This window comes from Orussus abietinus, unplaced genomic scaffold (genome assembly GCF_000612105.2).
Source record: "Orussus abietinus isolate OABI.00-Male unplaced genomic scaffold, Oabi_2.0 scaffold1, whole genome shotgun sequence".
NCBI classification, from domain to species: domain Eukaryota; kingdom Metazoa; phylum Arthropoda; class Insecta; order Hymenoptera; family Orussidae; genus Orussus; species Orussus abietinus.
Genome location: NW_019396017.1, coordinates 588,334 through 611,798, shown reverse-complemented (window position 1 = coordinate 611,798; position 23,465 = coordinate 588,334). Strand labels below are relative to the sequence as shown.

General features: G+C 49.3%; 1 protein-coding gene across 1 annotated transcript in view; it reads right to left on the bottom strand.

Annotated features, from left to right (window-relative positions):
- Window positions 1–23,465, bottom strand: part of LOC105697864 (metabotropic glutamate receptor 7) — a 63,298-nt gene that overhangs the window by 6,180 nt on the left and 33,653 nt on the right. The window contains exons 7-11 of the mRNA XM_023434734.1: window positions 13,157–13,311; window positions 8,771–9,019; window positions 6,223–6,378; window positions 3,009–3,135; window positions 2,816–2,927 (exon numbers count right to left, since the gene is read on the bottom strand). Of these exons, the coding sequence (XP_023290502.1) occupies window positions 2,816–2,927; window positions 3,009–3,135; window positions 6,223–6,378; window positions 8,771–9,019; window positions 13,157–13,311 (799 nt within the window). The remainder of the gene's footprint in view (window positions 1–2,815; window positions 2,928–3,008; window positions 3,136–6,222; window positions 6,379–8,770; window positions 9,020–13,156; window positions 13,312–23,465) is intronic.

The window sequence follows — 23,465 nt, the reverse complement described above, 5'->3', positions numbered from 1 at the left end:
ATTAGACGGGAAGAAATTGAAAGTTAAGCAACGCACAGAGGGCAAGGGAATGAAATATTAAAATGAGGAGAAAATGGGAAAATTCACAGAGGAGGAAACAAGGGCGGAAAGTGTCCCGGTGGCAAGACTTCCTAAGGGAACCCGACCTCCTCGCCCCTGGGTATATTTTACCATTATCGGAAATGTTCCCAATACTCTTGGCAGCCCTGCGAAATACGGCCAACGTATTTGTCTCCGTGGTAGAGTAACGAATTGTAAAAAGAGGAATTCTGGCGCGAGGGAAGCGGGAATTGTAGTTGGACCAATTACAAGCGAGTCCCGTCGTTTCCAACAGGAAATGACGAGGTGGATGGGAGTCTTCGAGCTTTTTATTTTCGCCTCGCCGGGGAGTCGGGAAGGGACGAAATTAAAATGGCTAGAAAGTTATTTATCAACTTTATACGGAATGGGGGGGGGGAGACAACGTCGGGGGCTTTACAATTTGCCAACTCGCTTATTACAACTGTTTGCGGCGTTAATTCCAGTTAGAAAAGGTGGGGCTCGGCGCGCTGGATTATTACTTTAAGTTCATTAAAGCACGTTAATATGTGCGCAAGCCTTGCAATTTTCCGCGAGGCCGCGGTCGCGGTGGAAATTAAAGGTCGGGGCGAAAATCGCTAGCGGGAAGTTCGGAACTTCGCGGATTGCCTTTGTCACGCGTGTCTCGGAAGACGGTCCTTTGTTCGAGGTATAATGACATGATCTGGAGCTAAACGGTCCACGAAGTTTCCAATTCCATCCGAAGCCGTAGTCAATGAGTATCCGGGCTTTATCGAGTTATCAGTGCCAGGATATTGGTAGGTCACCAATATCCTGCGACGCGAAGTTGCAGGCGGCTCGATCGTCCTTGCCAGTTCCGAACGGGTTCACCGTTCGACACCAGAGAGAGAGAGAGAGAGAATTTGCAGAACGTACACGGCTCCGGATTAAAAAGTTCACACATACAGGGAAAACTCCATTCCATAATTCTTGGGCGGGGGCTACGATTTCAATTTGAAACCCGTTCGATTGCTTTTCTAAAAGCGGATTGACGTTTTAATCCGATACACTGAAAGCCCCAATTTAATGGTCTGCGCGCAATACGCGCAGCTGCAACTGAAACAATATAAAATTCAGGAAATGTGCGCAATACGCGCAGCTGCAAGTGAAACAATATAAAATTCAGGAAATGTACGTGTCCAGATATTTCAATGAAGCGGTCATTTCGAGAAGTTTCCTGGGGAGGACTTGGAAGTGACTTTTCACGACACGCTCCAGGAGTGGGTACGTGAAAGTAATTCGGTGATAAAGGTACAGCAACCGGAACCTTTCCAATCCCCGTTCAGGGATTTCATTGCCACTTCAAGGTTATACCCGGAGTTTCGGGAACTTCAACCAAGACTTCGACGGGGTTGGATTGTTAGGCCTGTGAAAAGTTGTTTATAGGCCTCTCCAACTCGCGCAATATCGGCCCTCCAGGCCTCTCTACGTGAACAACTAGTACTCAGCTGGCTGGACTCAATCGCGGCAGAATTCAGCTTGTTATTTTACCGCGATAGCACTCGTTAACAGCCATCGAGTTTGATTTCGAGGCCGGAAGTGAACTCGATGAGTGAGGCCTCCCCGGGTTGCCGGTCCAATTACCATCCCTCTGCCCGAGGTGAACGAGAACCGTTCTCCAAAATTAGACCGGTGAACTCGCAAACTTGATTCCCAGCTCTTGGTTCGTTCCCACCAATGCTCGAGCCATTGCTTCTTTCCTTGAGAATTTTGGGGAGGAAAAAAGTGTCCTGGGTCCTGCGACTCCAGGGTGGTCCTAAACTCGACAAGGCTGTCTCCAGTCGCGAAGCCGATTTATGCTAAGCGCGAGTGATGGGATCCGATCAAACGTTGTTCCCAAAGTTACCAACTGTTTGCGAGCGTCTGTAAACAATTCGAGTTTACAGCTCGCTTAGAAATTGCCGTCACGTCCGGGCCCAGAGGAGCGTCGCAAATCCCAATTAATTCGAAGGGTCCGAGGCGGAAGATGTAACTTTTTGCGCCCGTTACAGAGTCCCGTAAATCCCGTTTCCTGCAGGAAAGCAGTTTCTACGTACCTCGTTTGCTCATTACCCAAACTCGTAACTCGGTATTCCTTGAAAAGCTAGGAGTGACGGCGGAGAGATTACGGTGGGAGTAAAAACTTGCATCTACCTCGGTTGGGGCAATTGTCGCTACCAAATTACGAGGGGCTGTAATCCCGGTCGTGGTGCCCAAACGAAGGAACGTTTAATTTCTTTCGCGCCCAACAGGTGCAACTACCACTTGGCGCTTACGTATAATGACAAGGGTGAATTTAACGAATTACGATTACGAGGTCCGGGTAGTGACGTCAGCAGGGAGTGGCCATCTTGGTACGAGAGAAGGGCGTGTTTCGAGGCGATTAGGGCTCGATACGCGCTACCAAAACGCTGGCTCGATATTATTTATGGAGCAGTTTTGCACCCTTCATTTGCACTCGGGTCTCGGGAACGTTCTTCCGGTTACTTGGTTAAAATTACGGCCCGGCCGAATGCGTGCTCATCGATCGTACCAATCGGTACTCCCAAGAGGAGAACGGCATTTGCCAAATTGCAGACACTCGCCACATTTATTTCCACATTTATTTCCAACGCACGTCGCACGGAAACGCCTGAAAGAAATATGAAGAACCGGCTCTCGGGGAAGTGCGCCCATTCCTAACCCGTCCTTAGCACGAGCGGGAATTATTGCAAGAAATTCTCCCTTACTCAAACGAAGATCCTTGCGTTATCCTCACCTGAAAATTCCGTACATGACCCAGTGGGCAATTGTCGCTGCACGTACTGCGGGGTATGTGAGCCTCTCCCGGGCCAACGGTCCACTTCGTCATATTTATATCGAGCTCCAGACTGCGGGATAAAAATCCTCAGGATATTAAACGTGCCCCGGAATATCGACGTGCACGTCGCAGAACGGAAGGGCCGACTTACGTCTCTTTCCAGTTTCCAATCAGGGCGTAATCGAAGCGGCCATCCCCGTTCTGCTGATATTGATAAATGTTGTAAAAACCGTACGCATCCCCGTCGGCGTTGAACTTGATCTCCGTCCCTTGCCGACCTGGACAAAAGAACAGAGCTCGATTACTCCTTCTACATATTGTAATTTGAAAATCGCTGAAATATCTCTACCCAGGAATTTCCATTCCAGGCGAAGGTCTGCCCCGTCGTTTGCAACGTATGCCGCGTTTAACGCCTCTCGCGCTAATGGCGTGAGAGCCGAATTACGCAAAGGAAGGCTGCAACGTCGTTATACTTTCCGGCAATCCCTAGACGTGTGATTACGTCTCCTGTGACGTGGCAAGTGACGGTACTTCGCCACTTCCGCCCTGGTGAGCGCATCTCGTAAATTAATGCACGGCACTTCTCGCGCGGAAGATCCTCCGACGTGCGGGGCTGACAAAATGGGGAAAAGTAGTGGCTGAAGACGTTATTCAAATTAATGGCGTCCGGCCAGGCCGTCGTGGGAAATCACATGGAAACGTCTCTGAGAGATAACTTGCCGCGGAAGTGGGAATCGCGCGGGAAAATTAAATAATGTCCCCGACGTAAGACTTTCATCTAATTCTTTTATCTCATTTTTGATGACAAGATTGAAGGGGAATAAAACACACCGATAACGGCACCTCGAGCACCGTCATTTCGAGTTTCAATTCCTCGGAAAGCTCCTTTCTTGCGATTGCCTACATCTCGGTACTAGAGCGCAAAAGTCTTTTCAAGATGGCGCCGCCGCGTTGAATCCAGGGGAAAAATGAGGGAAATTAAAGAGGGCCCTTCTTTAAAGTCCTCCATAGTCTCGGCTGAATCGCTGACTTTCCAGCCGCTCGCTTTTCCGTTCCTTCGCTAAAGCGGGGGAATAAAAAATGGTAAAAAATGTAAAAACAAGAAGTTAAACCCGGTACACTCGGCCGCCGGGCAGTCTTAAGCCTTTTTGCGAAAGCTCATTATACGAGTCCCTTATAACGAGCTTCCACGAGAGGCACACACGTGGCAAATAATGTCCCGTAAACAATGTCCGGGGAAAATGGAAAAAGGGAAGGCTAACTTTGCTGCGTTTATCCGCATTTCCTGAAAAGCGTACCATTCTCAGGGCGGCGGGATCCGCATCGGGACGAGAGAGACCTTTTTCGGCGAAGGATTACTCTCTCGGAATCCCGAAGGATTATTTCTGGACAAGCTTTCGCGGCGGAATTAAGCCCCGTATTCCCCGCGTCCGAGGAGACGAATGTTTCAGGGCTCGAAATTTGAACGCGTCGTTCACCTGGACATGTAATTAACTTCGACGGGGCGAAGGAACTTCTCGATGATTTCGAAAACTTCCGCCGCCCCCTTGGAATGCATAAGCGACGACCTGATTTATCGGGCAGGTTGCGCGATAAATCACCAACTTCTGCATAGATTATTTAAAAGTATGTAAACATCATACCATACATCAGAATTCCGGCCGAGGAAGCGGAGTGCCCTCGGCGGGCTTATAAATTTCACATGACGATAAATAACGAAATGCGGTGGCGCTTGAAAGAGGTCGGCTCTCGTTCCAAATGGCTGACGACGCGATTCCGGGATTTTTGAAAATTTTCTTCCCCGACGTTTACGCATAGATGTAACCGGCGCTTTAGTTCACTTGGCCCAAATCGTCCGTACATTGAGTAAGCTGCCATTTTTCAATGTTCTCCGGAGTAATTCTAATTTGTAGCGCGATGAAAACACAATTGGGGTTGGCGTGATAAAGGATCCTGGACTCGAAAGCCTCCCACTTATGATAACTGGCCTCGGTTGGCTGAGGGCACACGTAATATCCTTGCAGGATCTGCCGACCCCCACACCCACCAAGAAGAGGCCATTATCCTCGGGAATTTATATCTGTCTCCTGCGGGGTCAGGGCTCGCCGCGAGGTTTTCCTCCGACAGAAGAGGGGACGCCATTATTTATCCCATTCCTGTAATCGTCCCGCGCCCCATCGGCCACGTGACTATTCAATGACAAGAATACCTACCTATCTTCCAGCAAACCAACAAAGATGTATAAGATGTGCAAGACGTGCAAAATGGTGCAGGACGTAGGTACAAAGTATGGACCATGCATCCTCCCGATAGCGCCCAAAGACCGCGGGGGAAACGCGCCTCCACCTTCATATCTCGCACTTTGTTGTACACATTTAGTCCACCCCGGCCCCCTGAAATTGTTCAATGTACCGAATACCTGTGTGCTCCGAGACAATGCTCGGTTTACCGTGCATTTTCCGAGTTGGCGTCGGAAACGGCCGCGACTACCGGGACGCGTAACGTCGCCGCTTTAATTGCCCCGGGAAATTCCAGGGAAAACGAGGCGAGGGGCCCGCAATTGCGCTAATTCTTTCACCGACAAACCCGGCCACCCGGAACGTCGAAGCGGGAATTATCGTAATAATTTTCCGCGGCGTCTTGGTGTCGCTTCCGGGAATTGCGCGATGGAACGGCGCGCGCGGAAATTTGCATATCCGCGGTACTAAGCGGGACAGTTAATTCCATTAATTTATAGGGCACTCTCTTGGGTGGCATTCCGAGTGTACATGGGAGATCCTGCCGGGTATACGTTTCGCCGTGCCCTGCGTAATAAGCAAAGGGCGTGTAACGAAATACAGACGGTGCAGAAACCGATGCCAGTCCAGGAATCGTCAGGATGCACAATACGTCGTCGAAGAGGAAAAGGTTCGCGCGATGCCACTTCCGGTTATCGGGTTATCGAATGACGGCCGGCTCTATGCCGTTTCGTTCCTGCGGGACCGTAAACCCTCTTGCATCTGGCGAGCCAAGATATACACCCCAGGGAACACGGAAAACTCGGAAACCTCTCGGGATAAGTCAATATCCTGACGCCGGGAAATAAGAGCGTCGTCGAGCGGCCGATATACCGCGTGAATTTTCCGCAGGACTCTATACGAACGGTCGCGTAATTTTCCCTCCACCGGGGTCCGACTCAAAGTCAGGAGATACTTTCAGCCCTGTACTCCAGGGGCAGTGAAATTTTCATTAACGTGTCCTGCTGGCCGCGTCCTGGCTGGCTTTGAAAAACATCCCTTCCGTGGATGCACCAAGTTTCAGCGGGATCTAGTTTCCTGGGATAAATATCCTCGTGAGTAAAAGTGGGCAGTTGTATGGTGACTTACCAACGAAGCTGACGTTTCGAATGTAATGCAGCAGGTTTTGCCCCTGGGGGGCCGGCTTCAAGGAGTCGCACAGGAAGTGCATCGCGTCCTGCGTTTCCACGCACTCGTCCTCGATGATGTTGTGGACCGCGTGGGCCATTGCGTAGACTGCGTCGACTGTGAACGGAAACGACTTTGAGGTGAGGATTTTTTCTTCGACTTTGATAGGGATTAAAATGATACGAAAGAATCGGTGCAGAAACCGATGCCAGTCCAGGAATCGTCACGATGCATAATACGTTGCGTTATATATATATACGTTATATGAATCTAAAAAGTCAAATCGTTGGTGAAAATATCGTATATATCGTAAATATCACGTGTTAAAGTTTCAGATAATTCGGTGCACCCGGTTTGGAGAAAAGTTTTATAAATATTTTGTCTTTTTGTTACGTATACGTCACACTTTCATATCACCTTGATATATTGGGAAAGAGTCAGAAATGTGCAGCCGCGAGCGGCTCATAAGGCGCACTTTGCAGGTACACTTTGTCGAGGACATCAATTTCTCCGAGTTGCCCGATTAATTTCCGCTAACGAGAAAAGTTCAGCCGCGGAACGGTGCTTGCCAGCTAAGGGTTCGCAGGGATTGATCTTCGGGTTCCTCTTCAGGGTATACTTAAGGCACCCTTGCTTAAACGCCACCCTCGCTCGATCTCTTCATAGCCTGCCGCGTAACAATCGAATCCGCAGAGGGGTTATAGAGGGAAGGAATTCCCCGCAATTCTCAACTCCTCCTATTTCACTTTTTACCGAATTATTCTTTTTTACCATCATTCTACGCGAACCGACCTTCTAAATCGCGGGAGGTTTTCATCGATATCCGGAAAACGGGGGTCAAGTGAGGTCGTCCATCGCGTCTCGACTTCAAACGAGGATGGAACAAAGAGTGGTCTCTGGCGATGGAAAGCTGACCAGGAACGGTGGAGAACAAGGGGGTTGACGTCCGTGACAACCAGCTTTCCCAGTTTTTCCGGGGAAACTTCGGAAGGACAAAGCCGAGTGGGCACAAAGCACCGAACAGTTCGATGCCCAATCGTGGTTTCCTTCGGTCTCGCCTTCCAATGGGATTCACCGAACCGGGGGAATTTCCCTCGGAGTTGCATCCTTTAATAAATAAATAAATGAATAAATAAATTAGATGGAAAAGCTCCTCTGCGTCGAAGAGACTCGCGAGGGGTAAAGGAGATTTCCTTCCCGGGAGGTTTTTCGGCCTTTCATCGAGGCTTTGTTATTACCTCCGTAGATTCGACCGCGTAGTAACAACGATTCCAATATTCCGCTATCAGCTCCGTGGTAATTCAGTGTAATTCAGCAAAGTTTGCAGTCGATTTCATCGGCACCATGTAATAGCGAGAACAATGTGACCACTAACAACCCCGGGGCTGGAGCACCCCCCGCGATGGCTGCCACAAATGCTGAGGCAAGTTCGTAATTATAACCGCGGAATTGCGAAAATGCCCGCCCTCGGTACGGGGGAATCATATCAGGAAGTAAATGAACCCGGAAGGCCATTTTTACCGCGATCGGTCTATTTCGAGGCACCTAGTGCAGCGCCATAAAGGCATTAAGTACCACGCTAATGAATTTCTCTCGAGGGAGAGAATGGTTCATCAGAGCCCTAGGGACCTTCCAAGGGCGGGAATTGCTGAGAAATTGCCGAGATAAAGCTCAAAAAGGAAGGTAAAAGATTACAAGGACCGAAGGAACGCATTAAACGTCGGGCTGGTGCAAAGTTTCGGAACCCCCCGAGATAACGGGGACTACGAGAAAAGAATCGGTAAAACTGTCCCATACTTTTTGGGAAACGAGGAATGGAGTCACTTTCCTGTAGGGAAATACATGGGGGAAAACGCGGGAGAAGAATTCCAACGGACAAGAGAGGTTCGTTAGGTGCGAAGTCGGAGGCGAGAAGAGTGGATGTCGCGGAGGAAGGCGCGATATTGGGAGGGAAAAGGAGAGGAGAACCCCTGAGACAAGTGTAGTTCGGAAAAACTGGAGCGAGGGAAGTTTTTCGCGTTAAATTTCCCGTTTGTCTCGGGTGGGGTGTTCGAGGCAGGGGTGGATCGAACGAGTCGGTCGCGCGAAGAATTCCGTGGACCGCAACCGGGGGGAGGCGATAAAAAAATGGCGGGTCACTCCGACGCGGTGAGCGGAAGACGTCGCTTAACGCGAGGAGGAGAGGGTCGTTTATTTCCTGAAAATCAAGCCTCGGGAGGGCCGAAAAAAATTCATCGTGTCCGCGGCGAAGAATCCACTTGGCCGAGCGCGCGTTCCTCCCCCGAGCTCGGCACTCCTCCAACATCTCGTCAAAGCCCGCGGCCATTTTTCTAACCTAGAAACAGATTGCGCACTGCGACCTTCGGCCGCTTCCAAGATCTACAGGTCGATTCCAACGCGACAAGTTGCCCCCTCGGCACCCGATGAGGGTTTTTCGGGAGAAGTATGGCCTTTTCGTTTTATCGCTACGAAGGCGTCGCAGAGAGAGAAGTGGGAATTAATTCCTTACCGACGAAAGGAACGAGTCCTTCCTGCTCGTAGTCGTTCAGGTTCTCCTCCCCGGTGCAGCGCTTCACCCCTGGAGGAATGACGGGGCCGAAGCTGCACTTGTGATGCTGCGACCAGAACTCCCTGAACCAGATATTCCGGCAATTGACCATCTTCCCGTCCAACTTCTCGTGCGGCACATTTTTTTCCGCCTGGTCGCCGCACTCCTCGCCCAGTCGTGGACGAAGATTATTGTAGTACCTATCGAAGCCTGAAATCATGAATGAATAATTACTATCCACGATTGACTTAACCGTTTGAGTCTCAAGCTGCGCGATCGCGCCGTTTAGATTTCATGTCGAAAAAACGCCGGTACGTTTGAACGGTATGGATAACTGACGGTGCTCTTAAGATGGTATGAAAGGCGCTGAGAAATTTAATCGAGGTTCATCAATTAAAATTCATTTGTACCCTTTTTGGTGGTAACGTCATTTTAAATACTCAAGGGGGAACATAAGTTGGCGCGTCGCGTTACCGACATTTATATTTATGTTGAAGTCTTTTACAGTCTACGTTGAGAATGATACGAACTGAAGGGTTCTATATATCATTTCAACGAAGTAATGACGAAGAGATCGATGTAAAACTGTCTAAATCCCCTGAATTCATTATTCTAACGACTGTATAGGTCCAACGTCGCCATCTGTGACGTTTAGTTGCAACGAAAGTTTTGCTCTAAAAACACGCGTTACTCCCGAGACAATCCAGCATTCTCTTGCAATCGTTGGGGAAAGTATTTTTCATATTGTCCCATCTGATACTGTAATATTCCATTTCTACGGTATTCTAAACTGTTCGAGCTAGGTCCTGAAGCTCTTCATTTTCGATTCTAAACCTCCAAGAAGCGTAAAACATCGAAAACGTGCACGGACCGCGCCATGTTGGTTCTAGTCCATGATAAATACATAAACTTTTTGTGAGAAATGGAATTTCGTGAGTTTTAGGGTCTATTTTAGGGCCTCCTTATTCACGTGGTAAGATTTGAAATGAATTGGTACACACAATTCGGAGAATACTTTCCTTAACGATTTGACTTCTCAGATATATATACAATGACTCTTTCATGTCACCTTAAAGCTATCGAAATTGTGAGCACTATCGCGCCACTTGGCTCTTTTCGCCCTCAATTAAAACAGCGCTATTGCGTTGTTCGACATTGTTTTCTCAATAACCCCTGGTACTCAAACGGTTAATATTCTCTCAACCTCCACTCGTAGAGTTGAGCTCCACCTGTACACCGAGTACTCCAGATTTGCGAATCCCAATTTCACGCCGGGTGAAAAATGGACCATCGTGTGAAAAATGGCCTAGGGTGTCGAAAGGATCGGCATCGGATATCGATGGACGCATTGGAAATCAGCATTAATTACCGGCAACCTGCAAATGGCTCGTCCCGGAGAGAGCTCCTTTTTCCGTCGATAGGACGGGGAAATCCTAACGTAGAAGTGCCGTCGGGGAATAATAATTGAGGTGAAAATTGATGATCCACGGTGCAATCGAACGTCCTCCTCTTATACCCACCCTAGAGTGTCCCTTTCCCCTCGCTTCCCTCCTTCTGATGGTTTCCAGCCTCCTCTGGATCTTCCCTTGAGTTTCCACTTGGTCTCCCCTAGTTTTCCGTGGACTAGATGTCGAAAAGTGTTTCTTGCATCTCGCAAAGATTAATTGGTCCGGCCGAAAACTCGAGCTCGCGGGGGTCGCGGAAAGCACCCTCCTGAAACGACCTGTAGGTCGGCTGTGAAAACGCGCCCAGCTGCCGTCCACTCGCCGGAACAATGGACATTTCTGACGAGGGCTAGATCGACCCGGAAACGAGAGGAACGTTCCCGGGGAAATTCTCTTCGCGACCCTGGGCCCTTTGGATTCGTTCATCCAACGATGAGGGATGTGGCTGGGGCGGAAAACGACGTATGATGCAGAAATAAATAATGCCTCGCGCGTTTTTCATCCGCGTCGGCATAGCGATCACGATTACCAACATCTGTGCAACCCCGTCAAAGGACTCCAGGTCCATATTCAACAAAGAACTGCGAAGCCAAAAAATATTCCCCTTCTTCTCAGGCGGTCTATAATCCGGGATATTTCTTCACGGGGAGGATATCTTTCTGGGATACAAGAAAGACAAGGAACGCAAGAAACGTAAGGAATCGAGGAAAGGAAAAATCCACCGTGGAAATACTTCTCGACGAGGGGCCGTGCATGTCTTTAGTGGCTCGATTTCCAACGAGACCCTAAAGCCACCCTTCAGCGATTCTCGGTCAAATCGGGAAATCGAATCGCCGATATATCGATATCTCGCATGGTTAGCGCGGGTAAATAGATGCTGATCAGCAGCAAGTCCTCGTAAAGCACACCTAAATCCCGGCTCGTAATACCCTGCGAGCTATAGGGGGTTTCATGATCTCAACTGTTCACGAAACCCCCTTCGCATTCGACTGGTCTTCGCGGTAACAGTTTCCGATACTGCCGCGTACTTTAGTCCGATATGCACCCTGATAACACCCTGAAAGTAAGGAATAAAGATCGTGGCAAGACTTATTCATAAATAACGAATTTATCCTGAGTACATTTAAGGTGGAATGAAAGGAACCGCTGAAAGCGACTCCGCGCGCTGCTCCAGTCGATCAATCCTGCCCTCGGCGTGGATGCAAGTGATTGTTCCGCAATTTTTCTCTGAAGGCAAACTTTCGGGGTATCCCGTCAGAATTTAAATGAGGTCGAGGATGATGTAACGGTTTCCATTGAGCGCATTTTAAATGCAATCAAGGCTGTTATTTTATCCCCCATTGTCCCGCCTCCGTATTGTCGGCCCGGAGGATTAATCGAGCCCCGGATTTTATCAATCCTTGCGATAGCGACCGGTATGGGGAAGGGGTAACATAAAAATAAGGTTTAATATATATCCCCCAGGAGTCTCCCTCAATTTTTCGAGATATCACTCCGGAGAATCCGTGCAATAAAACCCGGACAAACAGTTTTACTGTCGATCCCCCTTGTTCCGCGAGAAAATTTCCGGAGTCAAAGCGAAATTGTTACCATTTTTTTTTTTAACGTCACTTTTCACGGTCGTTCCGTTTTATCGCTTTTTCTTCGGATGGTGCTCCTTGTTGCGGTTTTTACTGTCACTTTACGTGGCGTTTCCTGGATATTCCGGGTAACTCCTTATGCGCGGATGGAAATTCCGTCGTCCTATCTGCAGGCAGTTACCGGCCGGTATACTCGGATTCGTGGAAACTGCTAATTTCTCCCAGCGAGCATTACGTAAACGAGATATTCCAGCGTGTTTGTCCTCGGTAAACCGTCGCGGTGTAATTTGCACCGGTACAAAGTGGAGGGCCGATTCGCTCAAATCACGCGGCTCTTGTCCTCGGACACTGCCGGTAACGAAGCACGCCTGGGCGAGAACCTGGAGGACCTAGCTCGTCCTTTTACTGATTTTTACAGGCAATTTCCCGGGGAGACTCCGCCGAGACGACTTTACTGCCCTTCGTGGCCCTGTAAACACGTAGCCGCCTTTAAACAAAGTTTTCCGCGTAGCGCGGTGCTAGCGAAAACTGGAGGTTTACGGCCCATTCTCGTAGGATCATAATTCCCATAATCGACGTTCTGGATTCAGAATTCTCCCACCAGGAGTGGGAAATCCGATCTATACGGCTTCAAACGGCATAAAAGTGTCCCTGGAAATGGATGGAAGTGAGTCAAAATAAAGAGACGGCGTGGAAGTAGGTCGGCCTCAGACGGGGTGGCTGTCCGAAAATTGTTCACACCAGGGAAAACGTGCCAAAGGGGTCGTCCGAGGTGTCGCAAATGAAACCTCCACCTGCAATTCACCTGGAACGCGGGCACTTTGTAAATGTAACACGGTATCCGCATAAAACGCGAAGATGCGCACCGCGGAATGGCGTTCGAACGAGTGCTCGCATCGAAGTGCGCTCTTTTACGAGTTTTCATTAAATGTTCGTTTGGCCCGACATGCTCGTCGAATGCGAATGGAGCCTCGACGTCAAACTCGATCATACTTTCTGCGTAATGGCCGCGGAAAAAATTGGGGGGAGAAAATCATCTCACTACTTCGAAAGCTATTCGGCGGTGCATCGAAAATGGGGAGAAACATACAGGAAATAACAAACGAGAGACTGTGTCGGATGGTGATTTTGGGGATAAATTTTCAGGGTAACCGAGAGTGTCCAGAATTTGTATTCACCACGGGTTTCTCGTTTATCTCCCCTTTTTCGCGTCGGACGAATCGTCGCCTTTGGCGGGCTTTTCTCCCGCGGTCCGGTCCTTTGCCAAGGGAACGATCTAATTTGGGAGAGCATATTGGGAAAGGAAATAGTGGTGGTCTTACCTTCCAGGACATTTCGGAAGGGCAGGATCGTAATGGCTCCCTCGGCGGCGAATTCCTGGTCCCTGACAGGATACACTTTGGCTCCCCAGGAATCGCTGCCGACCCATAAGAAGTGGCCGGTTCGATTGGCTCTCACGGTCGCCTGCAGGAGCTTCCTGGAACGCCCAAAAAACGTTGCGTTAATCCTTTACAATTTTCAATAAATCCTCGACGTACATCCAAGAATCGCCCGCGGGGTGCGATAATTTTCCCGGACATTTAAGCTGCTTCACAATTTTCGATTACTATCATATCACATACTGAATGGTCTGACCATTCCATGACCCATGTAGTCGGTCGGACAACTAGTCAACTAGATCGACACAGTTGGAGCATCTTGAGCTTGTATGTGGCGGACCAGAGCATTTAGTGAGCCATGGAAACGCATTCTCCCGGAATCGATGCCCGAAGCATGTAATCTGGCTCGCAAATGTAAAATGACCCACTTCTTTAATCCCCGTCCGTCGCAATAATCCGCTCCTCAGAGTCAGGTTTACTATGCGAATTGGAGTTTGCCAATCATTACGAGGGCACGCGTATTCCACACATCTTTGACAGCGATTTGAATTTCGCTTCCTCCGCTTTACATCGAGCAGTTCCCAGAACTTTCCGTATTCCGGCGCCCTCGTCCACTCCTAAAAGGGAGACTCTGGGTCCCGGGTGGTTTAAAGTTGAATATTTTTTTATCCCACCAAAAAGTTGACGCATAAAAAAGAGCCCCAGCAAAAGTTGGCCGAAGCCCGAAGTGCATCGGAACAGTCGGGCGAAGACAGGTCGGCCAAACTCGCCCCTTTCGAGCCCATTGAAGGAAAGCTTCTCGAAAGGAAAACTTCCTTGAAAAGTAATATCAAAGATCCCCTCAAACTTTCCCCTAACGAAGAATCCCCGATGTCCGAGAGACCTCGGGCGCCTTTGTATAGCTTTTCGATCGGCCCTAAAAAAAAAAGAACCGACCCCTAAATCATGAGTTCCGATTGCTTCCCGAACTCCAACAAAAGGGACGCCTCGATGGGAAAGGGATTTATCTTATGCACGTTCGCTTTTATCGCCGTTTAACTTCTCCCTGCCGACAATGAGTCTGGGTAAAAAGAGTTCGTTTTCTCGGTCGAGGAGAGACTCCGGAAAGGATCACCGAGATCGATTTTAACCTCTCGAAACGGACAACCGGGGAACATTTTCAGGATTCCCAACTCTCCTAGAGGAATTTCTTTGTACACTTCGTGTTTAGAATGGAATAGGGAGATTGAACGATTCCGGAACACGAGAGACTCCCGCGTAATCTCGCTCGTAAACGCAGTTTCTTTACCGGGGAAATTCACGGGCGTTTTCCTGACCCCGTAGCCTCGCAGCCGCCGTTCTTTCCACATGCCGTTGGAGCTTCACTGCCGGAAAATCCCTAGGATTCATGGATTCCTAGGGACCCCGCCAGCCCCTGCCAACGAGGCGGAGTATACGAGAGGAATTCATCGCAAACGGTTTTGAAAACTTTTCCATCCCGAATTTCGCGTCACTCTTCGATTGATCTCGTATCGCGACGAGATTCGCATGCAGACATTCGGGGGAGGGCAGGCAGCGATGCAAATTGCCTTTGTCGTATATGCGACAAAATAGCGATGCCAGCTTCAACGCGGATCCGTCACGAAGGAACCAATTAAAACAGTTGCAAATATCCAACGTACTAATTGATCGCAATTTTCATCCCGAAGTTCACGACTTCCTTAATTCGATTAATCTCGTATCGATGGCGAGATTCGAAAATCAGGAAGCGCTGCAAATTGCCTCTGTCATATATGCAAGAAAAAGGCGATGACAGCTTCAACGCGGATCCGTCACGAAGGAACCAATTAAAAGAGCTGGTAATATCTAAGGTACTAATTGATCGCAATCATCAATTGTCATCCCGAAGTTCACGACTCCCTTAATACGATTAATCTCGTATCGATGGTGAGATTCGAAAATCAGGAAGCGCTGAAAATTGCCTCTGTCATTCGCATGTCGAAAAGGTTTTCATCCCTCGGGATGAAGACCTGAATTTTAATTCGTAACTCCTTTCGATTGATCTCGCATCGCGACGAGATTCGCATGCAGATATTCGGGGGGAAGGACAGACAGTGATGCAAATTACCTCAGTCGTTTGCGCGACAAAATGGCGACGGTGGCATCGACGCCGATCCGTCACGAAGGAACGAATTACGGGAGCTGCAGAGATCCAACTGCAGCTGCAGTCCAAGGCACTAATTCCATCACGCCATGCACCGCCCACTTGGATGCAATGCTGCAATTCTGCGTCCAGCTTCGCTCCAACATTCGGGAATTCATTTCGGAGAATAAAGGGCGAGAAAGAAGTACTGCCCGGAAATGGAAAACCGGGTAAAGTTGCCATTTATCCGCCCCCCGAGTGCACTCGCGAGGTCCTTAGCGTTACGGCCATTAGGAGCACATGTCGCGAATTTATGCGTCGCCCAGGGTGGCGTTTTCCGAATCCAGTAGCTTCGACCCGTGAAAACCGGCTTAGCCTCCTCCAGCGAGTCGAATTTAAACCGGAAAGATCGCCGAGAGAAATCTCTGGCTAAAGTTGCAAATTGCACCCCCGCTTCGAATATACATATACATATATATTTATATATATTCCGATATATTTCGCGGTTCAAATCCGAGAAGGAAATTACAGTCGAAATTTCGACGAAGGGAGACAGTCCCTTTCAGGGGAGTTTCTTTGAATGAAAAATGAGCCTGCGGTTGTTTCGTCGATGGAAAACGTCGGAAAAACGCAAGGGGAGTTAAACGACGTCTTGACGGATCGCCGCGCGTCTCTGGACGTTCGTGGGGAGAATATTCTTGCGGATGTAGATATTGTCCCATTCCCGACATAATTCCTGGACGTCTCGTGAGAAGGAGGTCCCACAGGAATGCTCGTAAAGGGATTCTTGCGTCGTGGGAGTTTTGCCTAACAAGGTCCAATTATACAACATTAATCCCCGAAGCTTAATCGGTCCCCACCCGATCGAGCTAATACTTACCTCTCTTCTTTTCGCTCGGATTGCTTCGCAGCCGCTTTTCCCTATTTCCGATTGGTTATTTCCCCCGGATCCGGGACTATTCCGCAGTCAGGGCGTGCGCGGAATAGGAATCGGGAGCGCCAGGGGAAGTGGCCGTGTCAGGGCAGACGTGCATGATCGTGAGGCCCTTAAGGCGTTCCTGACGGGAGAACGCGATACCGTCGGCTAAACTAATCTTAGAAATTCAAGGATCGACAGCGAACCAATTGCTGTCCCGGTGTCACGCCATTGGAATACTTATGGAGCCGAGTGGGCGGAAACGTCTGTCCCGGTGGAAACGAGACTTATTGCCTGCTCGACAAAACCGGAATTTAAAGTCAAGGGATGACAGGCACGAAAAACGATTCCGATCCATGGTATCGACGCTACGGCTAATATTGAAATAAATATTATAATGTATGAGTATAGAGCAGAAATCGATTGGTTTTTTAAAACTAGCCGAAATTCGCAGCCTCTCGTGGGGAGCATTAAAGGTAAGGGCTAAGCTTCCCTGTCTCGTGAATTGACTTTCCAACCATGAACCAGAACCGCAGGGCCGGAAGAAGAGCTTTCCCGATTTGCCCGTGATTTCGTTCAATTATTCATCGTTTCTTTATTCTCGGGATTGGCCGAAATCCGTTGGGTGCCCTCACCTATCGATTTTCGAGCATCACGGCCAGTAGCACAGAACGTACTACAAACCAATCCGAGTGCATCCTGTTATTCCGTATACGGGGCCATTTTTCATTTCATCCTCGCTTTTCGGGGGCGTCGCAGAAACATTCGCGCGTCCCTTAGAGCTCGTCAAATTCGGCGGCCATCCATCGAGCCGGGATGCGCCGTTCCGCAATTTTGATATTTTCGCCTCCCCGTCCGCACCCGGGACATTCCGCAATTTCCAGCAGACGCGTCCCCAAATATCGAGGCGGTGCCAGGAAATATTGCATTATTCCTCGCCTTTGCACGCGGCGTGCCTTATTTCCCGCATTTGGGAGGGAAAGCGACTGGCTGCACCCCCTGAGATGCACATGCACCCGTGAAAGGCAGATGCATCGCGGCGTTGCGCAAACACGAAGCCGCGCTGCAATTCGCCGGAGCTCCTAAGAAAAGAGATTGCAGGAATTCTACGCGGCAGATTCCCCCTGGATGCATGTGGCGGGTAGATTGCTCGGATATCTACGTACGTGCACGTATATGCACTCCGAGGCTCCCGACAATGGCGGCGTAACCTACCCGACCACTTCGCGTTTTAGGTTATGTCTGTCGCGCCGCGTAAATCATTGCGACGAAAGATCCCCGAAATACTTCATCGGGAGAGAGCCGTCTCCTCGCGGGGCCAGTTTGCATCCGAAGCGAGATATCGCCGCCATTTAACACGTTGAGTGCTGCGTCAGTCCCTAGGGACTGACAGTGAACTTTCCGTTTAAGCGGCGTCAGTCCCTGGGGACTGACACGGCGTCAAGAATCCTATATATAAAAAATTGTGCCGCCTGAACGGAAAGCTCATCAAAATCGGTTCCGCACTCAACGTGTTAATCATGGGTATGGGTTTGCAGGCGAACGGTGCATTGTGGTGCATATGCAGGCCGTGAACTGTGTACTCGGTGCACGTGGAGGCTGTCAACCGGAGAGGATTCGAGTTGTCCGAAGGCGTCCTCTCGACGTTTCTTGTTCTCGCAAGATGGCGGCCGTCCAGCGACCCGAATAAATTACCGGACCGATCCTCGAGCCCCGACGACAAATGGGGGTAGTTTGCCGTCGAGTTTCTTTCCTCCTACGGAGTTGGTTGAGACGTCGTATTCGCGGGAGGGCGACGATATACCTCGACACGCTCGTGAAACTTCAAATAGCCCCACCAAAATGGCGGTCATCTGCATTAATCCTTTAGATTAGAGAAATGCTCGCCATCTTGGATCACTTAGACGCTACCCGGGGTAGTCACGCAAAGTGAGTCCTTTTTTGGGGTCGAATGAAAGAAACGGGGATGCACTCTATCCCCGATGCTTAGGAATAATGGAACGCGATGTAAAGAGGAACAGCGGGAGGTTAATTCCCATGTTTACATTTCTTTGCGGGCTTCATACGGTGAACGTGGAAAATATGAAACATCGGACACCGCACGGGGCGCGCGGATTGGATCTCTGATTACATTTGGCCGCAATTCTCCGCAACGGGGGTACGGGGGCAAAAAGAAACGCCGACGGTACGTCTCTACGAGTGTAATTGGTGCATCTCGTCGGGCGGAGGGGCCGTTTCGTCTAGTTACTTTCTTCATGCGAGTTTCTCGCGTCGTTTGCCGCTCTTCGTTGTCTCTCTACGCGAGTGCGCACCCTCTATTCGCCGGCAAGATAAAGGTCGTGCTGGAGTTAAAGTTAACGAGCATTAATGGCAAAACACCGGAAGAGAGTCGCCATGGCAATGGGCCCGGAAACCAACGCTAGCGCCGTTATCCGTAATGCGGAAGTTCCCCAAATTTCGCGTCCCTCGTTTCGGGGTGCATTGCTGCAACCTGCTGCAATCTGTTGCAACCTGCTGCAATCTGCTGCAACCTGCTGCACGATGCCACAACCCGTCGATTCGGCAGAGTCGCGGGAACGTCGAAACTTACATCGCCGCTTATCACGGCGTTTTCGCGCGTTCAGGGAATTACGGGCGCGTTGGAAACGTATGCGGCCTTTGAAACCCGAGAAACGATACTCGAGTCCCTTTCACGAGCGTTAATGGCGAGAGTCCGAAAGAGGGCGACCGAAAGGAGCGGCGTTCAAAACGTGATCGCCATCGCGCTTCGGAGCGGAAGCGCTCAGAATTTCACGAGCTCCCTTTCGAAGTGCGCGATTAGATCGTTCCGAAACTCCCCTTGAAGCTCGCTGCAGCCTCGTACCACGTGGTACTCTCAGCCACTAAACTCTTTCCATCGTATCTGCGAAACTACATCGGCGAGAGGAGCTTTCCAAGCACTTATACGTATGATATCCCCTAACCGAACTTTGTTTGCGGACATTTCGTTAAGGTGAAGTGAGACCCCCTTCAAATCAGTCGATTCGAATACAAAACTTTTTTTTAAGGGTATTAGACCAAACTGTCCGAAACTTTGACACGCCATTCCTGATCATCTAAGAATTGTCCTGACGCATTCAAAATTTGGATTTTTAAATAAATTTGTTAACTCAGTCCAGACCAGAACCAAAATGGCGTCGAGCTCTCATATTTCGATCAATATACAATTATCGAGGGCTCTGATATGAGAATCGAAAGGGTCAGGACAATTTTACGACAAATTAGAACACTCGGGTAGTCGATAAACTCGAATTTGAACGGGATAAAGGCAAAAAAAGTGTTGTATGCGCTTTTATGCCAAAACGATGGTAATACGAGGTCTCGGAGTGAAAATTTAATTAACCTGGAAATCACAGATGGCGTAGGGGTCCCTCTGCAGTCAAGTAAGGCCCCAGAAAGCATGAATCCAGAGGATTTCTGGAGTTTTTCTTCGATTTCTTTATAATTATTGTACGAAAACGACAGGTGGAGTATGCCATTTGGTACAATACCCAATATAATTCGACACAGCTGTCAATATACAAACGAACGAAGGCAACGTAGGCATTTAGAAAAATCTTCTTTATCGTCGTTGATCAAGTTCCTCGACGTGTTTCACTTCACCTTAAACAGTTCGCCGTAAAGGGTCGTGCCGTTGAAGTTGAAGCGAAAATAAGTACACATCTTATCGGTGCCATCGACTGGGAGTGCAAGAAGGAAGTAAAATAGCGGAAGCCCGGGCCGCGACATTTCTTTTTAATATCGCCTCACTCCTGAAGACGTACCGGTCATATAAGAGACATTTTTTGTATCTCTGCGCCTCCACCCCCGCCTCTTACGGGGAGAATGGCTCTTCCCGAGTAGGTGATATTACAGTATTCTGGGGCTGACAAGAAAGTAACTCCGCCAATGTCGGGGCTGGGATAAGGACCAGCTGGAAGACGTCTCCCGTTTCTCGGTACCATTGTCGGAGGTCGTGGCAATTTTAGCCCATCCAGCGTTTTACGCTCATCCATAAGTCAACGAGGGCGTAATTTGATTAGTGCGTTCCTTGACTCGTCCTCGCTTCGCTCGCTTCTAATTTATCGGGCATATGTGCAGGTCCCACGGGACTTCGCCTTTGGGGGAGGATCGGCTTTCGTCTCCAGGCTGAATTTAACCGTTTCCAGAAATTAAGGGGACATTTACGTCGCGAAATCCCAGCCACGTAACTCGAAGAAAGTGCACGAAAGGGACTCTTTGAGATTTTCAAACGAGCTCCGCTTTCACTCATAAGTATATTTCTCGCCGCTATCTTCGAGATTTCTCTTAAGTGAAACTTCTTATCGAATAGCTATATGTTTAACACGTTGCGAAAGGGACTCGTTTTGGAAAGCAAAATACTTTTTCCCTTATTTTTATAGCTAATTACTATGTACATTCGGCTCTGTATTTTAATATTAACTCAGTTTGCGTAGATCAATGAAATCTAAGAATTATCTTAGAAGTTCCACTTGCAATTCGCGTTACGGTTGCGCACCGATTTTTATTTTCATTCTGGCTCATGCTCCAGTTTAATCGGGCATTTTATTTGGCAGGCGGAATGGGAGATTGCGTAAACGAGATTAATTTCTGCCAGCTCGCCGAAATACGACGGAGCTTAGAATGACAAATGGGCGCGTTGTCACGGGATTTAAACCAATTCGTTCTATTTCGGTGGATCGATCGCACGAGGAGGAGTTCACCGTCCGTTAATGATTATACACGTATGCAGGACTTTATATACGAACGTCCTACGCTAATGTTAGCCATAAACTGTCGATGAATCACTCGATCTATCGTCTGGCTGGGCAGGATCGAAAAAAAAGGAGCACCGCCGCGTGTTTAATGTATTCCATGAGCGAGAATTTATCAGAATTCAATGAAAGCTCGGGGTAGAAGCAAACGCAGATTAAGACGTTAAGAGGCAAGGGTAGATTAAAAGTCAGGGACTCCGTTTCCTCTCGGGTCTTCAAATCAAATGGATCCGTGGAGTGAATTTCTCCGGAGTGCTCTCAAACTGCCGCTGAACAATCAATCACGATTCCTCCGTATCGGAAAATCGTAGGTTGATTGGTACGTCGTGGCAACTGTACACTTAACTACCGGCTAGAATCACTCCAGGTCTGGATTGGACTTCGGTGATTTATTTGATTGAGCCGGCTCGCTCCTGACTCGAATCGGACCGAAAAGGCGAACGAGACCGAAAGTCTGCAGAAGGAGTTAGTTTCGCCGAGTAATTACCGCCCAAAGTCCCTCCTTGGCCTCAAAAGCTCCCGTGGCTAAAGAGAAGCATCATCAAATTCGCAACATTTCTCGCAGGATCTAAAAATCTATTCTGAGCGTCCCTCCTCTTAAGAGAACCGTAAGTCCACTCCGAACCCCTCGAGGAGGGTCCACCAGAATTGAAATCAATTCAAATGAAATTCCAACCCCATTCCAAGCTCGCGGTCCAGTCCGGAGGACGCCGGGAAAATGGATTCGCAGAAGCCCTCAGAACTTAATCTCGAATTTTTCGAGCTCCTTTGATCTCACAGGCGTCCTAAAATCAAGGGGATTCCAAGGGGACGTCGCAAGCTCGCCCTTTCCCGACGGTCCTCCTCGTCGCCGAGCTTTCGCGTTCGGCAAGCCTTGGGCTGTTTACCTTAAGCACGCTCAGCCTTCGAGGGAAGCTCGTAAAGCCGGCCAGTCCTGAAGTCGGATTGCTGGGTCGAAAAGCTCCACCATGCCCGGAACTATCGACAAACCGGACCAGTCGGCTTAATAAACTACCCTGGACGGCTCGATCGTAACGAACAAAGCTCGAGCTTCGGCTCGGCATACCGCCGAGTACCGGCCGAGCTTTTCCGCGGCCACAAACGGTCTTGGAACACATCCCACCTGTTGTCCGAGGGTGCTTCGGTTTTGCGGAGGAGCGACGCAATGTCCCGCTCTGGACACTTTCCCCCATAAAAATGACCCAGACAGCGACATCAATTTTCATTTGATATCTTTACTGAAGTTTTTAATCGAAATTGGGATTCATTCATTCCGTGGCGTAATATCTAAGACATAGGTCTTCGCGAGAAAGCTCCTTCCCGGAAGGAGCTTTTCCACGGGGCGCTGCCTCCGCCGGAAAGGTGCGACAGATTTTCGTTCAGATGGGGCCTCCACCGTGAGAAACTCCGGTTGCGAGGCTCGCTCCACGTAAAATCGGAAATTCCTCGGTGGATTATGCAAGAGTCGAGCTCTTCTTGGCCCCCCTCCGGGTGTTTCAGTCCTCCAATGGCCGATACGCCATACCAAAGGTGTTTTGGAGATGGGCCAAATTCGATCAGGGCGCGGATGCGCGTCCCTATCTATGTACCCCTGCTATCGGCTATCGGCTTTGTGCTTTACGGCCAACGTTTTCTTCGCTTCCTATTTATCGGATCGTCCCGACGTGGCGAAGATGACGTACCACGAGCAACAGGAAAGAAGAATGCTCTGGACGTGCCTCCGCAAGACCTCCGAAGACGTTCCCCGCCGAACTGGCTAGAGCTCGCCCTCCATGCAGCGAATTTCTTTCTCGGTCTTGCCCTATTTTACGTGAAATATGGACCATTGTGTACCGGCGTCCAGTATATTCGGCGATATCGCGCCTAGCTCTCCAGACCTCCAAATGAAATTTTCACTCCGAAAGGGGCAGGCGGAAAATGCCAATTTCGCCCCCCGGCAACTCGGCCGCCATTTACGAGACGACCGGGGTTAATTAATGGCGCGGAATTTTCTTCGCAACTAATGATCCGCTTTTTATGCTAAAGGAAATCCTTTTCGATCCATTTCCCTAATGGAACCATTAACGTTGCACCGCTCGCGATCGAGCCCCTTACCGTGGCAATTTGCCACGAAAATCGGATGAACATCGGGAATTAATCTATGACTATGCTCGCCGTTAGGAGGACTTCCAAAACCTGGAGAAATATCGGTCGAAGGAGCCGTTCTCTGTAAATAAATTATCGGAGATATCGACTGTCACCAAGGCGAAATCGATCGGCACCGTTCGGGGGACCCTCCACTCCCCCATTAAAAGCTTCGCCCGGGTACAGGGAAGAGATCGGGAATTTCATCTCTTTTATTCTCCCCCCCCCTCTCTCTCTTTTTCTCTCTCCACCGTCTTGGGAAATAAATGCGAGCTCGTGCGAGTAACCTACCGTTAC